Source organism: Prionailurus bengalensis, chromosome D4 (assembly GCF_016509475.1).
Source record: "Prionailurus bengalensis isolate Pbe53 chromosome D4, Fcat_Pben_1.1_paternal_pri, whole genome shotgun sequence".
Lineage (NCBI taxonomy): Eukaryota > Metazoa > Chordata > Mammalia > Carnivora > Felidae > Prionailurus > Prionailurus bengalensis.
In genome coordinates this window covers 57,071,168-57,089,779 of record NC_057359.1, presented here as the reverse complement: position 1 = coordinate 57,089,779, position 18,612 = coordinate 57,071,168, and the positions used below count along the sequence as shown (strand labels likewise).

Below are 18,612 nucleotides of genomic sequence, written 5' to 3'. Positions count from 1 at the left end.
CACCACAAAAGAAAGAGCAGCAAAAAAAGACAGCTAGGGACTTAACCAACACATGTACAAGCAAGATGTCTGAACCAGAATTTAAAATCACGATAATAAGAATACTAGCTGGAGTCAAAAATAGATTAGAATCCCTTTCTGCAGAGATAAAAGAAGTAAAAAACTAGGCAGGATGAAATAAAAAATGCTATAACTGAGCTGCAATCACGAATGGATGCTGTGGTGGCAAGGATGGATGAGGCAGAACAGAGAATCAGCTATACAGAGGACAAGCATATGGAGAATGATGAAGCAGAAAAAAAAAAGGGAGATTAAGGCAAAAGAGCATATTTAAGAATTATAGAAATCAGTGACTCATTAAAAAGGAAAAACATTCGAATCATAGGAGTCCCAGAAGAGGAAGAGAGAGAAATAGGGGTAGGAGGGTTATGTGAGCAAATCATAGCAGAAAACTTTTCTAACCTGGGGAAAGACACAGACATCAAAATCCAGGAAGCACAGAGGACCCCCATTAGATTCAAAAAAACCAGCCATCAACAAGGCACATACAGTCAAATTCACAAAATACTCAGGCATGGAGAAAATCATGAAAGCAGCAAGAGAAAAAAAGGTTAAGTTCTCTTAACCTACAAGGGAAGACAGATCAGGTTTGCAGCAGACCTACCCACAGAAACGTGCAAGGCCAGAAAGGAGTGGCAGGATATATTCAATCTGCTGAATTAGAAAAATGTGCAGCCAAGAATTCTTTATCCCACAAGGCTGTCATTCAAAACAGAAGGAGAGATGAAAAGTTTCCAAGATAAACAAAAATTAAAGGAGTTGGTGACCATGAAACCAGCCCTGCAAGAAATTTTAAGGGGCGCTCTCTGAGGGGAGAAAAGATGAAAAAAAAATTATTTACTGATTTATACAAATATATATATACACACACACACAAACACATATATACACACACATACATACATAAATACCAAAAGCCACAAAGATTAGAAAGGACCAGAGAACACCACCAGAAACTCCAACTCTACAAGAAACATAATAGCAATAAGTTCATATCTTTCAGTACTCACTCTAAACGTCAATGGACTCAATGTTCCAATCAAAAGACACAGGGTAACAGAATGGATAAGAAAACAAGATCTATCTATATGCTGTTTACAAGAGACCCACTTTAGAACTAAAGACACCTTCAGGTTGAAGGTAAGGGGATGGAGAACCATCTACCATGCTAATGGTCAACAAAAGAAAGCTGGAGTAGCCACACTTATATCAGACAATCTAAACTTTAAAATAAAGACTGTATCAAGAGATGCAGAAGGGCATTATATCATAATCAAGGGGTCTATCCACCAAGAAGACCTAACAATTGTAAACATTTATGCACCAAATGTGGCAGCACCCAAATATAAATCAATTCATCACAAACATAAAGAAACTCATTGATACTAATACCATTATAGTAGACTTCAACACCCCACCCACAGCAATAGACAGATTGTCTAATCAAAAAATCAACAAGAAAACAATGGTTTTGAATGACACACTGGACCAGATGGACTTAACAGACATATTCAGAGCATTTCATCCTAAAGCAGCAGAATATACATTCTTCTCCAGTGCACATGGAATGTTCTCCAGAATAGACCACATACTGGGACACACCAGCCCTCAGCAAGTAGAAAAAGATCGAGATCATACTGTGCATATTTTCAGACCACAATGCTATGAAACTCAAAATCAACTACAAGAAAAAAATTTGGAAAGGTAACAAATACTTGGATACTAAAGAACATCCTACTAAAGAATGAATGGGCTAACCAAGAAGTTAAAGAAGAAATTAAGAAGTATATGGTAAAAGCAGGGAAGGGGACAAAACAAAAGAGACTCTTAAATATGGAGAACAAACTGAGGGTTACTGGAGGGGTTATGGGCTAAATGGGTAAGGGGCACTAAGGTATCTACTCCTGAAATCATTGCTGCACTATATGCTACCTAATTTCAATGTAAATTTTAAAAAATCTAAAAATAATAAATTAAAATTAAAATTAAAAAAATAAATAAATAAAATAGTAAGTATATGGAAGCCAATGAAAATGATAACACCACAATCCAAAACCTCTGGGACACAAGAAAGGCAGTCATAAGAGCAAAGTATATAGCAATCCAGGCCTTCCTAAAGTAGGAAGAAAGAGCTCAGATACACAACCTAACCTTACACCTTAAAGAGCTGGAAAAAGAACAGCAAATAAAAGCCAAAACCAGCAGAAGACAGTAAATAATATTAGAGCAGAAATTAATGCTACTGAAACCAAAAAAACCCAGAACAGATCAATGAAACCAGAAGCTGTTTCTTTGAAAGAATTAACAAAACTGACAAACCACTACCCAAGTTGATCAAAAAGAAAGAGGGGCGCCTGGGTGGCTCAGTCGGTTAAGCGGCTGACTTCGACTCAGGTCATGATCTCACGGTCCCTGAGTTCGAGCCCCGCCTCGGGCTCTGTGCTGACAGCTCAGAGCCTGGAGCCTGTTTCAGATTCTGTGTCGCCCTCTCTCTGACCCTCCCCTGTTCATGCTCTGTCTCTCCCTGTCTCAAAAATAAATAAAACGTTAAAAAATTTTTTTAATAAAAAAAAAAAAAAAACAAAGAGAAAGGAAAGGACCCAAATAAAATCAAGAATGAAAGAGAACACAACAAACACAGCAGAAATAAAAACACTAATAAGAGAATATTATGAGCAATTATACACCAATAAAATGGGCAATCTGGAAGAAATGCAAAAATTCCTAGAAACATATACACTACCAAAACTGAAGCAGATTTGAACAGACCCATAACCAGTAAAGAAATCGAGTTAGTAATCAAAAATCTCCCAAAAACCAAGAGTCCAGGGCCAGATGGCTTTCCAAGGGAATCTACCAAACATTTAAGGAAGAGTTAACACCCATTCTCATGAAGTTGTTCCAAAAATAGAAATGGAAGGAAAACTTCCAAACTCATTCTATGAAACCAGCATTACCTTGATTCCAAAACCAGACAGAGACCCCACCAAAAAGAACTATAGACCAATTTCTCTGATGAACATGGATGCGAAAATCCTCAACAAGATATTAGTCAACTGGATCCAACAATACATTAAAAATATTATTCACCACAACCAAGTGGCATTTATACCTGGGATGCAGGGCTGGTTGAATATCCGCAAAACAATTAACGTGATTCATCACATCAATAAAAGAAAGGACAAGAACCAAATGATCCTCTCAATAGATGCAGAGAAAGCATTTGACAAAATATGGCATCCTTTCTTGATAAAAACCCTCAAGAAAGTAGGGATAGAAGGAGCATACCTCAAGATCATAAAAGCCATATATGAACGACCCAATGCTAATATCATCCTCAATGGGGAAAAACAGAGAGCTTCCCCCTAAGGTCAGGAACAAGACAGGGATGGCCACTCCCACCACTGTTATTCAACGTAGTATTGGAAGTCTTAGCGTCTGCAATCAGACAACACAAAGAAACAAAAGGCATCCAAATTGGCCAGGAGGAAGCCAAATGTTCACTCTTCCCAGATGACGTGATACTTTATATGGAAAACCCTAAAGATTCCACCAAAAAACTGCTAGAACTGATTCATGAATTCAGCAAAGTTGCAGGATATAAAATCAATGCACAGAAATTGGTTGCACTCCTATACACCAACAATGAAGCGACAGAAAGAGAAATCAAGGAATCGATCCCATTTACAGTTGCACCAAAACCCATAAAATACCTAGGAATAAATCTAACCAAAAAGGTGCAAAAATCTATACACTGAAAACTATAGAAAGCTTATGAAAGAAATTGAAGACGACACAAAAAAATGGAAAAAGATTCCAAGCTCCTGGACAGGAAGAAATAATACTGTTAAAATGTTGATACTACTCAAAGCAATCTACTTTCAATGCAATCCCTATCAAAATAACACCAGCATTCCTCACAGAGCTAGAACAAATAATCCTAAAATTTATATGGAACCAGAAAAGACCCTGAATAGCCAAAGCAATCTGGAAAAAAAAAAAAAAAAAAAAAAAAAAAGCAGGAGGCATCACAATCCCAGACTTCAAGCTGGTACAAATCTGTAATCATCAAGACAGTATGGTACTGGCACGAGAACACTCATATCAATGGAACAGAATAGAGAACCCAGAAATAGACCCACAAACGCATGGCCAACTAATCTTTAACAAAGCAGCAAAGAATATCCAATGGAATAAAGACAGTCTCTTCAGCAAGTGTGCTGGAAAAACTGGACAGCGACATGCAGAAGAATGAACCTGGACCACTTTCTTACACCATACACAAAAATAAACTCAAAATGGATGAAAGACCTCAACATAAGACAGGAAGTCATCAAAATCCTCAAGGAGAAAGCAGGCAAAAACCTCTTTGACCTCAGCTGCAGCAACTTCTTACTCAACACCTCTCCAGAGGCAAAGGAAACAAAAGCAAAAATGAACTATTGGGACCTCATCAAAATAAAAAGTTTCTGCACAGCGAAGGAAACAATCAGCAAAACTAAAAGGCAACTGACAGAATGGGAAAAGATATTTGCAAATGACGTATCAGATGAAGGGTTAGTATCCAAAATCTATAAAGAACTTATCAAACTCAACACCCAAAAAACAAATAATCCAGTGAAGAAATGGGCAAAAGACATGAATAGACACTTCTCCAAAGAAGACATCCAGATGGCAAACCAACACATGAAAAAATGCTCAACACCAATCATCATCAGGAAAATACAATTCAAAACCACAACGAGATACCACCTCATACCTGTCAGAAGGGCTAACATTAACAATTCACGCAACAACAAATGTTGGCGAGGATGTGGAGAAAGAGGATCTCTTTTGCATTGCTGGTGGGAATGCAAACTGGTACAGCCACTCTGGAAAACAGTATGGAGGTTCCTCAAAAAACTAAAAATAGAACTACCCTACAACCCAGCAATTGCACTACTAGGCATTTATCCACGGAATACACGTGTGCTGTTTCGAAGGGACACATGCACCCCCATGTTTATAGCAGCACTATCAACAATAGCCATAGTATGAAAAGAACCCAAATGCCCATGGATGGATGAATGGATAAAGAAGATGTGGTGTATATATATACATACACACACACATACACACACACATACAGTGGAGTATTACTCAGCAATCAAATCAAAAAGGATGAAATCTTGCCATTTGCAACTACATGGATGGAACTGGAGGGTATTATGCTAAGCGAAATTATTCAGAGAAAGCCAAATATCATATGTCTTCACTCATATGAGGACTTTAAGACACAGAACAGATCAACATAAGGGAAGGAAAGCAAAAATAATATAAAAACAGGGAAGGGGACAAAACATAAGAGACTCTTAAATATGGAGAACAAACAGAGGGTTACTGGAGGGGTTGTGGGAGGGGGGGATGGGCTAAATGGGTAAGAGGCACTAAGGAATTTACTCCTGAAATCATTGTTGCACTATATGCTAATTTGGATATAAATTTTAAAAAATAAAATTTAAGGGGCGCCTGGGTGGCGCACTCGGTTAAGCGTCCGACTTCAGCCAGGTCACGATCTCGCGGTCCGTTAGTTCGAGCCCCGCATCGGGCTCTGGGCTGATGGCTCAGAGCCTGGAGCCTGCTTCAGATTCTGTGTCTCCCTCTTTCTCTGCCCCTCCCCCGTTCATGCTCTGTCTCTCTCTGTCCCAAAAATAAATAAAAAACGGTGAAAAAAAAAAATTTTTTTAAATAAATAAATAAATAAATAAATAAAATAAAAATTTTAAAAAGGCCATATACAAAAGCCCCATAGCTAATATCATCATTAATGGGGAAAAACTGAGAGCCTTTCTCCTATGGTGAGGAACAAGACAAGGATGCCCACTCTCACCATTACTATTTAACATAGTACTAGAAGCCTAAGCCTCAGTAATCAGACAACAAAAAAGAAATAAAGAGCATCCAAATCAGCAAGGAAGAAATCAAACTTTCACTATTTGCTGACAACATGATAGTTTATGTAGAAAACTTCAAAGACACCACCAAAAAAAAAAAAAGGCTAGAACTAATACATGATTTCAGCAAATTGCAGGATATAAAATCAACTTGGAGAAATCTGCTGCATTTCTGTACACTAATAACAAAGCAGCAGAGAAAGAAATTAAGCAATCGATCCCATATACAAGTGCAGCAAAAACAGTAAGATACCCAGGAATAAATTTAACTAAAGAGGTAAAAGATCTGTACTCTGAAAACTATAGAAGACTTATTAAAGATATTGAAGAAGATACAAAGAAATGGGAAACATTCCATGCTCATGAATTAGAAAAACAAACATTGTTAAAATATCTATACTACCCAAAGAAATCTACATATTTAACGCAATCCTCATCAAAATACCAACAGCAGGGGCGCCTGGGTGGCTCAGTGGGTTCAGTGTCTGTCTTCAGCTCAGGTCATGATCTCACAGTTTGTGAGTTTGAGACCCACATTGGGTTCTCTGCTGTTAGCACAGAGCCAGCTTCAGATCCTATCCCCTCTCTCTCTGCCCCTCCCCCACTCACTCCCATTCTCTCTCTCTCAAATAAATAAACATTAAAAAAATACCACCATCATTCTTCACAGAGCTAGATCACACAATCCTAAAATTTGTATGGAACCACAAAAGATCCCAGATAGCCAAAGCAATCCTGAAAAAAAGAAACACAAAACTGAAAACATAATGATTCCAGATTTCAAGCCATATTACAAAGCTGTTGTCGTCAAGACAGGATGGTAGTGGCACAAAAACAGACACATCTATCAATGGAACAGAACAGAAAACCCACAAATGGACCCAGAACTATATGGTCTACTCATCTTTGGCAAAGCAGGAAAGAATATCCAATGGAAAAAAGACAGTCTCTACAACAAGTGGTGCTGGAAAAACTGGATGGCAACATGCAAAAATACACAAAAATAAACTCAAAATGGATGAAAGACCTAAATGTGAGACAGGAAACAATCAACATCTAGAGGAGAACACAGCAGCAACCTCTTTGACCTGGGCCAGAGCAACCTCTTATTAGACATGTCACCAGAGGTAAGGAAAACAAAAGCAAACATGAACTATTAGGACTTCATCAAGATAAAAAGCTTCCGCACAGCAAAGGAAACAATCAACACAACTAAAAGTCAGCCTACAGAATGGGAAAAGATGTTTGCAAATGACATATGGGATAAAGGGTTAGTATCCAAAATTTATAAAGAACTTGTCAAACTCAACACCCAGTTAAGAAATAATCCAATGGAGAAATGGGCAGAAGATATGAATAGACATTTTTCCAAAGAAGACATTCAGATGGCCAACCGACACAAGAAAAGATGCTCAACATCACTTATCATCAGGGAATACAAATCAAAAACACATTGAGATACCACCTCACACCAGAGTGCCTAAAATTAACAACTCAGACAACAACAGGTGTTGGCAAGGATGTGGAGAAAGGGAAACCCTCTCGCATTGCTGGTGGGAATGCAAACTGGTGCAGTCACTCTGGAAAACAGTACGGAGGTTCCTCAAGAAACTAAAAATAGGAATCCCTATGATCCAGCAACTGTACTATTAGGTATTTACCCAAAGGATATAGAAATATAGATTTGAAGGGGTACATGCCCACCCCAATGCTTATAGCAGCATTATCAACAATAGTCAAACTGTGGAGAGAACCCCAATGTCTACTGAATGATGATAAAGATGATGTAGTGTGTGTGTGTGTGTGCATGTGCCTGCACATGTGAATATGCACTCATGCATCACTCACTGATGATGAGTGATGTTGACCATCTTTTCATGTGTCTGTTTGCCATGTGGATGTCTTCTTTGGAAAAATGTCTATTCATATCTTCTGCCCATTTCTTCACTGGATATATGCATGAGCACGCGTGCGTGGGTGCACACACACACACACAATGGAATATTACTCAGCCATCAAAAACAATGAAGTCTTTTCATTTGCAATGATGTGGATGGAACTGGAATGTATTTTGCTAAGCAAAATAAGTCAATCAGAGAGAGACAAATACCATATGATTTCAATCATATGTGGAATTTAAAAAAACAAAACAGATGAACATAGGGGAAGCAGAGGAAGAAAAAGAGAGGGAAACAAATTAGAACAGACACTTAGCAATAGAGAACAAACTAAAGGTTGATGGAGGGAGGTGGGTGGAGGCAGGCTAGATGGGTACTAAGGAGGGCACTTGTTATGGTGAGCATTGAGTACTGTATGTAAGTGATGAATTAGTGAATTCTACTCCTGCAACCACTATTGCACTGTATGTTAACTAAAAAAAAAAAAAAAAAAAAAAAAAAGACCCTCTTTGTAAAAAAATAACAGATTAAAACAAATTAAAAGAAAAACACAACAAATCCAGGAGAGAACAAAACTGCAGATATACTTCACCCACCACACACCTCACTTATTCCTGTTTAACTCTGTAGTTTTCGTAAGGCATGCTGCTGCCACTCTGAAGTACTTACAACATAAAATCTTGTTCCCAAGAAGGTTGATCACCACGAACTGCTACAGTTGTGCTCTTCACATTCTGCACTTTCAGGGTCACATAGGTGTTAAATTTATCTTTAAAAAAAATGCAAAAAAAAAAAAAAAAACCAAGATGAAGATGTAATACTTAGTGCTCAGATTTGTTACCCAAGCTCACAAACCCTTTGGAACTGAGTAATCCAAATTAAGGTATTAGAAATTGAAGCAAAAATAAAACTATATATTGTACAATACAGCATCATTCTAAGCCCACAGAACTGCAAAAAATTATAAAACATTAATTCTCTCTTCTCAAAAGTATAAACTGTACTAGTTTTTCAAATTTCAGAAATACATATTTGATCCTGTAGACACACACACATACATAATGAAAATGAAAACTTTATACAAGTTGGGATACATTAATATATCCTATTCTAATTTATTTAAACTTTTGAAACATTCATCATAACCAACAAAATTGATATTACAGCCCATCTTTAGTTTGAAAAAAAACAAATATAATCGATCTAGTAGAAAAGATACGTAAGTTTAGTAAAATGAAGAAGTAAGTACCATAAAAGAAAAAGTGGTAAAGGATTGAAGAGGAAGGGTTATCTCTTGCTGTTGACAGAACAAGAATTGAGCAAAAAATCCTCCTAAAGGAAATGGATTCCCAGCTTAATTTATTCAGGTTGGCCTAAACCACGACTTACACAAAAAGCAACACTACTGCAGAATTGGGAAAAGGAGATTCTCTAACCTGAGAATATAAACTGAGTACTAGTGCCTAAGACAGCACTAGTCCTGTACCACTCTCCCTGTACCACTTTAGCATAAACCATGATTAGAGGCATTGAATTAAGAGTTCACTTTTCTATGTAAGAAATTAATCATAACATAAAATGAAAAAAGACAATCATTTTTGGCTCATCAAATTGGCAAACATTGTTTAAAATGATTAACTAATGTAAGGGGTGTGAGAAAATAGGCCCTGCCATGCACTTCTAGCACAAGGTAAATCTTTCTCTTAAGCATCATTAAAAATTATGTAGTTTAAAAAACTTAAAAATAAATCAATAAAAATTATGTAGTTTTACAAAAAGCAGAATCAGACCTATAAATACAGAGAACTGACGGTTGCCACAGTGGTGGGCGATGGGCAAAATGGGGAGCAGGAGATACAGGCTTCCAGTTATAGAAAGCAAAAGTCACAGGAATAAAATGCCCAGCATGAGGAATATAAGCAATGGTATTGTGATAGTGTTACGTAGTAACAGGTGGTAGCTACACTTGTGGTGAACACAGGTATAAACTTGTAGAATCACTATGTTGTACACATAAAACTAACCTAACTTTGTATGTTATGCTATACTTAAAAATTTTTTTAAATAATAAAAGTGAGAATACAATGTTCTAAGTTTGTTGTGATAATTAAATAAGAATAAGACGTTTATGAAAGTATTTAGGCAATGCTCTGATATATCAAGTGCTCAATAAATCATAGCCATTTTATTTTATTTTTTAACATTTATTTATTTTTGAGACAGAGAGAGACAGAGCATGAACAGGGGAGGGGCAGAGAGAGAGGGAGACACAGAATCTGAAACAGGCTCCAGGCTCCAAGCTGTCAGCACAGAGCCCAACGCGGGGCTCTAACTCAGGGACCGCGAGATCATGACCTGAGTCGAAGTCGGCCGCTTAACCGACTGAGCCACCCAGGCGCCCCAAATCATAGCCATTTTAAATATTATGACTAGGGCACCTGGGTGGCTCAGTCGGATGAGGGTCCAACTCTTGCTATTGGCTCAGGTCATCATCTCACAGTTCATGCAATCAAGCCTCGCATTGGGCCCTGTGCTCACAGTTCACAATCTGCTTAGGATTCCCTCTCTTCCTCTCTCTCCTCTCTCTCTGCCCCTCCCCACTTGTGCACTCCCTCTTGCATGCCCATGCTCTCCCTCTCTCTCAAAATAAATAAACATTAATTTAAAAAATTTTAATTATGACTACTATTAAATCCTTATGAAATCATTAAAAAATCATATAGTTCTATACTTAGATATGGAAAGTTTACCAGAATTATACTTTATTATGAGGATGCAAGCCCACCCACATAAGAGAATCCCATACATATCCAGTAGCAGTGTCGCAAACCACTGAGCTATGTTTTCTATCATATGATTCTGTATTCTACTCCCCACATCCAATCATAGCTGATCAGAGCAGGTTTAGATGCCACTCAAAAGCAGTCAATCCATGAACTGGCAAAAAACTGAAAACAATCCAATTCCCTCTCAAACGATTTTAAATAGGGAAAACAAAGAAATAGTGATAACTGATGGTTGTCGGAGAGGCATATATATTCCACTGGAGCAACCATTATGGGCTGTGTGCAAACAAGGTAAGCATAGAAAGACAGGTAGAAGAGAAAGGAAAACAGAACAGATTCTCAGAAAGAAAAGAGATTTAGCTAGTGGAGACTGGAGTAGGCTCAGAGACTCTTTTAGTTCCTGTTGTACCCAAGGTTTGGCTTTTCAGATTCCCATGGGTTCCCAGTCATGAATTTTTTTCCCAGTAATCCCCAGTACCTTCCCTTTTCCCCAGCAGCAACCAGCATTAAGTCCCTCTAACTTAGCATTCACAATTAAGGAAATGTATATTAAAACCTGTAAATACTATTCTCACCTTCTAATGGGCAAAGATTAAAAAGTTCCATATTACTGAATCTTTGTAAGGATTTGGATAAACGCTTATATACTTTTGGTCTGAGTATAATCTCCCCAAAACTTTCATTAAGTGAAATTTGGCAGCAGCTACCAAATTTTTAAAAATTGCATACCTCCAGCCTAGCAATTCTCTGCTTCTGGACTCTAGCATACAGATACATTTGCAAAAGCAAACACTGATATATGCACAAAAACATGTATTGCTTTTAATAGCAAAAACGGGAAACAACTAAATATTCATCAATCAGGAAACTCAGGTACAAATTTACAACAAAATTCTAAACAACTTATTTTCATGATGTGTTGTTTGAATAAAAGCAGGTTGCACAAGGTTAATCTATTTATTTAAACATGCATATACACACAAAAAAATCTGAAAAGGTATACACAAACCTCCAAATAATTACTACTGAGAAGTAGAACTGAGTTGGCCAAGAGATATGGGGACTAAGTTTTCACTAAATAGGTATATAGACAGATCTCTTTAAAGTTTTACAACAGCACTGATTTTTGTTCCAGCTTTACTGAGGTATAATTGGCAACTTAAAATTGTATGTATTTAAGGTGTACAACTTGATGATTTGATATACATATACATTGTGAAATAATCATCATAATCAAGCCAATTAATATATTCATCACATCTCACATAATCACAATTTTCAAATGTGTATGTGTATATATGATCAATAACAACTTGAGATCTATCCTCTTAGCAAATTTCAAGTATATAGCACTCGTTAATTATGAACACACTGATATTGTACATTAAATCTCCAGAAATTATTCATCTTGCATAACTGAAACTTTGTACCCCTTGACCAATATCTCTCCATATTGATTGTTAATAATTTAAATTATTTTCTTAATCTAATCAATGAATTAAATGAAATTAATGATTGTTTAAAAGACTGCTTTTAAATGAGAGAAAGTATGAAAGGAAAAGACATAATAATTAAAGGCTGGCCTTACCTGGTGAACCCTGGAATTTGGCTCTTTTAACTGCAAGAGAAAAAAAGAAGACACCATGAAGACTTTCGGCAAAGTCATTTACTGAACCAATGTTTCTTGAGCACCTACTATATGCCAAAGTTAGAGTTAGAACTAGATTTGTAACTCTAAGTCTAAGAGAAAAGAAGCTGGGACTGCTGACCAAAGCTTGAAGGCAGAGAGTTACAAGGACCTTTAAAAGCCATCCAATCTAGGATTGAGGGAAGATGACGGCGTAAGAGGACGCTGGGCTCACCAGGTCCTGCTGATCACTTAGATTCCACCTACACCTGCCTAAATAACCCAGAAAACCACCAGAAGACTTAACAGAATGGATTATCTGGAGCCAAGCACAGACGAGAGGCCCACGGAAGAGGGTAGGAAGGGAGGAGAGGCGGTGCACGCTACACGGAATGGCGGAAGGGGGAGGGGGGGCAGCCCGCCGGCCAAGCAGAGGCCCCAAGTCTGGCTTGCAAAAGCGGAGGGGCCAGAAGGAGTGTGTTCCAACAGCAAGCAGGACTTAACATCTGGAAGGTTATAAGTTAACAGCTCTGCTCAGAGAACGGGAGGGCTGGAGGACAACAGGAGAGAGAGTTGTTGAGCCCCGTACAACAGACCGAAGTTTGGTGGGAAACAAAGGTGCTCACCAGCGCCATCTCCTTTGCACATCCCCCAGCCAAAATCCCAAAGGGAACCAGTTCCTGCCAGGGAACTTGCTTGCTCCGCGGAAACACCCAACGCCGTACTTCTGCTGATCCATCCCTCTGGCGGGTCTGACTCCCTCCTGGTGCCGCAGGGCCCCTCCCAAAGCGGATCACTGAAGGAAAAGCAAGCTGAGCCTGCCGCTCCCGCCCCTGTGCACCTTGCCGATCCACCCCAGCGAATACGCCAGATCCCCAGCACCACAAGCCTGACAGTGTACAAGTAGCCCAGACGAGCCACGCCACCCCACAGTGAATCCCACCCCTAGGAGAGGGGAAGAGAAGGTACACACCAGTCTGACTGTGGCCCCAGCAGTGGGCTGGGGGCAGATGTCAGGTCTGATTGCAGCCCCGCCCACCAATGCAAATTATTCAAGACAGCACAGGGGAATTACCCTGCAGTTCTGCACCACTCCAGGGACTATCCAAAACGACTAAACGGAAGAATTCCCCTCAAAAGAATCTCCAGGAAATAACAACAGCTAACGAACTGATCAAGAAGGATTTAAACAATATAACAGAAAGTGAACTGAGAATACTAGTCATAAAATTAATCGCTGGGCTTGAAAACAGTATAGAGGACAGCAGAGAATCTAATGCTACAGAGATCAAGGGGTTAAGGAACAGTCAGGAGGAGCTAAAAAATGCTATCAATGAACTGCAAAATAAAATGGAGACGACCACGGCTTGGATTGAAGAGGCAGAGGAGAGAATAGGTGAACTAGAAGATAAAATTATGGAAAAAGATGAAGCTGAGAAAAAGATGAAAAAATCCAGGAGTTTGAGGGGAAATCAGAGAACTAAGTGATGCACTAAAGAGAAATAATCTACACATATGGGTATTCCAGAAGAGGAAGAGAGAGGGAAAGGTGCTGAAGGTGTACTTGAAGAAATAATAGCTGAGAACTTCCCTGATCTAGGGAAGGAAAAAGGCACTGAAATCCAAGAGGCACAGAGAACTCCCTTCAGACGTAACTTGAATCAATCTTCTGCACAACATATCATAGTGAAACTGGCAAAATACAAGGATAAAGAGAAAATTCTGAAAGCAGCTAGGGATAAACACGCTCTAACATATAAAGGGAGACCTACAAGACTCCTGACCGATCTCTCTACTGAAACTTGGCAGGCCAGAAAGGAATGGCAGGAAATCTTCAATGTGATGAACAGAAAAAATAGGCAGCCGAGAATGCTTTATCCAGCAAGTCTGTCATTTAGAATAGAAGGAGAGATAAAGGTCTTCCCAAACAAACAAAAACTGAAGGAATTTGTCACCACTAAACCAGCCCTACAAGAGATCCTAAGGGGGATCCTGTGAGACAAAGTACCAGAGACATCGCTACAAGCATGAAACCTACAGACATCACAATGACTTTAAACCCGTATCTTTCTATAATAACACTGAATGTAAATGGACTAAATGCGCCAACCAAAAGACATAGGGTATCAGAATGGATAAAAAAACAAGACCCATCTATTTGCTGTCTACAAGAGACTCATTTTAGACCTGAGGATACCTTCAAATTGAAAGTGAGGGGATGGAGAACTATTTATCATGCTACTGGAAGTCAAAAGAAAGCTGGAGTAGCCATACTTATATCAGACAAACTAGACTTTAAATTAAAGGCTATAACAAGAGAGGAAGAAGGGCATTATATAATAATTACAGGGTCTATCCATCAGGAAGAGCTAACAATTATAAATGTCTATGCGCCAAATACGGGAGCCCCCAAATATATAAAACAATTACTCACAAACACAAGCAACGTTATTGATAAGAATGTGGTAATTGCAGGGGACTTTAACACTCCACTTACACACATGGATAGATCATCTAGACACACGGTCAATAAAGAAACAAGGGCCCTGAATGATCCATTGGATCAGATGGACTTGACAGATATATTTAGAACTCTGCATCCCAAAGCAACAGAATATACTTTCTTCTCGAGTGTACATGGAACATTCTCCAAGATAGATCACATACTGGGTCACAAAACAGCCCTTCATAAGTATACAAGAATTGAGATCATACCATGCATACTTTCAGACCACAATGCTATGAAGCTTGAAATCAACCACAGGAAAAAGTCTAGAAACCTCCAAAAGCATGGAGGTTAAAGAACATACTACTAAAGAATGAATGGGTCAACCAGGCAATTAGAGAAGAAATTAAACAATATATGGAAACAAACGAGAATGAAAATACAACAATCCAAACGCTTTGGGATGCAGCGAAGGCAGTCCTGAGAGGAAAATACATTGCAATCCAGGCCTATCTCAACAAACAAGAAAAAGCCCAAATACAAAATCTAACAGCACACCTAAAGGAAATAGAACAGCAAAGACACCCCAAATCCAGCAGAAGAAGAGAAATAATAAAGATCAGAGCAGATAAACAATATAGAATCTAAAAAAACTATAGAGCAGATCAATGAAGCCCAGAGTTGGTTTTTTGAAAAAATAAACAAAATTGACAAACCTCTAGCCAGGCTTCTCAAAAAGAAAAGGGAGATGACCCAAATAGATAAAATCATGAATGAAAATGGAATTATTACAACCAATCCTTCAGAGATACAAACAATTATCAGGGAATACTATGAAAAATTATATGCCAACAAACTGGACAACCTGGAAGAAATGGACAAATTCCTAAACACCCACACGCTTCCAAAACTCAATCAGGAGGAAATAGAAAGCTTGAACAGACCCATAACCAGAGAAGAAATTGAATCAGTTATCAAAAATCTCCCAACAAATAAGAGTCCAGGACCAGATGGCTTCCCAGGGGAGTTCTACCAGACGTTTAAAGCAGAGATAATACCTATCCCTTCTCAAGCTATTCCAAGAAATAGAAAGGGAAGGAAAACTTCCAGACTCATTTTTTGAAGCCAGTATTACTTTGATTCCTAAATCAGACAGAGACCCAGCAAAAAAAGAGAACTACAGGCCAATATCCCTGATGAATATGGATGCAAAAATTCTCAATAAGATACTAGCAAATCGAATTCAACAGCATATAAAAAGAATTATTCACCATGATCAAGTGGGATTCATTCCTGGGATGCAGGGCTGGTTCAACATTCGCAAATCAATCAACGTGATACATCACATTAATAAAAGAAAAGATAAGAACCATATGACCCTGTCAATCAATGCAGAAAAGGCATTTGACAAAATTCAGCAAACTTTTTTAATAAAAACCCTCAAGAAAGTCGGGATAGAAGGAACATACTTAAACATCATCAAAGCCATTTATGAAAAGCCCACATCTAACATCATCCTCAATGGGGAAAAACTGAGAGCTTTTTCCCTGAGATCAGGAACACGACAGGGATGTCCACTCTCACCGCTGTTGTTTAACATAGTGTTGGAAGTTCTAGCATCAGCAATCAGACAAAAAAAGGAAATCAAAGGCATCAAAATTGGCAAAGATGAAGTCAAGCTTTCACTTTTTGCAGATGACATGATATTATACATGGAAAATCCGATAGACTCCACCAAAAGCCTGCTAGAACCGATACATGAATTCAGCAAAGTCGCAGGATGCAAAATCAATGTACAGAAATCAGTTGCATTCTTATACACTAATAATGAAGCAACAGAAAGACAAATAAAGAAACTGATCCCATTCACAATTACACCAAGAAGCATAAAATACCTAGGAATAAATCTAACCAAAGATGTAAAAGATCTGTATGCTGAAAACTATAGAAAGCTTATGAAGGTAATTGAAGAACATATAAAGAAATGGAAAAACATTCCGTGCTCATGGATTGGAAGAATAAATATTGTCAAAATGTCAATACTATCCAAAGCTATCTACACATTCAATGCAATCCCAATCAAAATTGCACCAGCATTCTTCTTGAAGCTAGAACAAGCAATCCTAAAATTCATATGGAACCACAAAAGGCCCCGAATAGCCAAAGGAATTTTGAAGAAGAAGACCAAAGCAGGAGGCATCACAATCCCAGACTTTAGCCTCTACTACAAAGCTGTAATCATCAAGACAGCATGGTATTGGCACAAAAACAGACACAGAGACCAATGGAATAGAATAGAAACCCCAGAACTAGACCCGCAAACGTATGGCCAACTAATCTTTGACAAAGCAGGAAAGAACATCCAATGGAAAAAAGACAGTCTCTTTAACAAATGGTGCTGGGAGAACTGAACAGCAACATGCAGAAGATTGAAACTAGACCACTTTGTCACACCATTCACAAAAATAAACTCAAAATGGATAAAGGACCTGAATGTGAAACAGGAAACCATCAAAACCCTAGAGGAGAAAACAGGAAAAGACCTCTCTGACCTCAGTTGTAGCAATTTCTTACTTGACACATCCCCAAAGGCAAGGGAATTAAAAGCAAAAATGAACTACTGGGACCTTATGAAGATAAAAAGCTCCTGCACAGCAAAGGAAACAACCAACAAAACTAAAAGGCAACCAACGGAATGGGAAAAGATATTTACAAATGACCTATCGGACAAAGGGCTAGTATCCAAAATCTATAAAGAACTCACCAAACTCCACACCCGAAAAACAAATAATCCAGTGAAGAAATGGGCAGAAAACACGAATAGACACTTCTCTCAAGAAGACATCCGGATGGCCAACAGGCACATGAAAAGATGCTCAACGTCGCTCCTTATCAGGGAAATACAAATCAAAACCACACTCAGATATCACCTCACCCCAGTCAGAGTGGCCAAAATGTACAAATCAGGAGACTATACACGCTGGAGAGGATGTGGAGAAACGGAAACCCTCTTGCACTGTTGGTGGGAATGCAAATTGGTGCAGCCACTCTGGAAAACAGTGTGGAGGTTCCTCAGAAAATTAAAAATAGACCTACCCTATGACCCAGCAATAGCACTGCTAGGAATTTACCCAAGGGATATAGTAGTACTGATGCACAGGGGCACTTGTACCCCAATGTTTATAGCAGCACTTTCAACAATAGCCAAATTATGGAAAGAGCCTAAATGTCCATCAACTGATGAATGGATAAAGATATTGTGATTTATATACACAATGGAGTACTACGTGGCAATAAGAATGAAATATGGCCCTTTGTAGCAACGTGGATGGAACTAGAGAGTGTTATGCTAAGTGAAATAAGCCATACAGAGAAAGACAGATACCATATGTTTTCACTCTTATGTGGATCCTGAGAAACTTAACAGAAACCCATGGGGGAGGGGAAGGAAAAAAAGAGGTTAGAGTGGGAGAGAGCCAAAGCATAAGAGACTCTTAAAAACTGAGAACAAACTGAGGGTTGATGGGGGGTGGGAGGGAGGGAGGGTGGGTGATGGGTATTGAGGAGGGCACCTTTTGGGATGAGCACTGGCTGTTGTATGGAAACCAATTTGACAATAAATTTCATATATTGAAAAATAAATAAATAAACTTTCCCACCATCAAAACAAACAAACAAACAAAAAGTCATCCAATCTAATCCCATCCTCAATGCAGAAATCTCTTACAGTCTCTTGACGAAGAGGTAAACTAAATTACTCCTATGGCAGGCAACCAGTTTCATGTGACATATCTAAGGTTTAAGTTATGGAGGTTTCTTATTTAAAGCCCATCACACAAACTCCCTCCATTCCATTCATGCC

The 18,612-nt window shown here is 38.5% G+C and overlaps 1 protein-coding gene across 17 annotated transcripts in view; it reads right to left on the bottom strand.

Moving 5' to 3' along the window:
• The window catches only part of UNC13B (unc-13 homolog B), a 259,488-nt gene that overhangs the window by 172,730 nt on the left and 68,146 nt on the right, over window positions 1–18,612 (bottom strand). For all 17 annotated transcript variants that reach the window (XR_006294935.1, XM_043565489.1, XM_043565501.1 and 14 more), the window contains exons 2-3: window positions 12,266–12,295; window positions 8,561–8,660 (exon numbers count right to left, since the gene is read on the bottom strand). Coding sequence is in view for 16 of the 17 variants with exons in the window: in XM_043565489.1 (XP_043421424.1) it covers window positions 8,561–8,660; window positions 12,266–12,295 (130 nt within the window). In the remaining variant the exon portion in view is untranslated. The remainder of the gene's footprint in view (window positions 1–8,560; window positions 8,661–12,265; window positions 12,296–18,612) is intronic.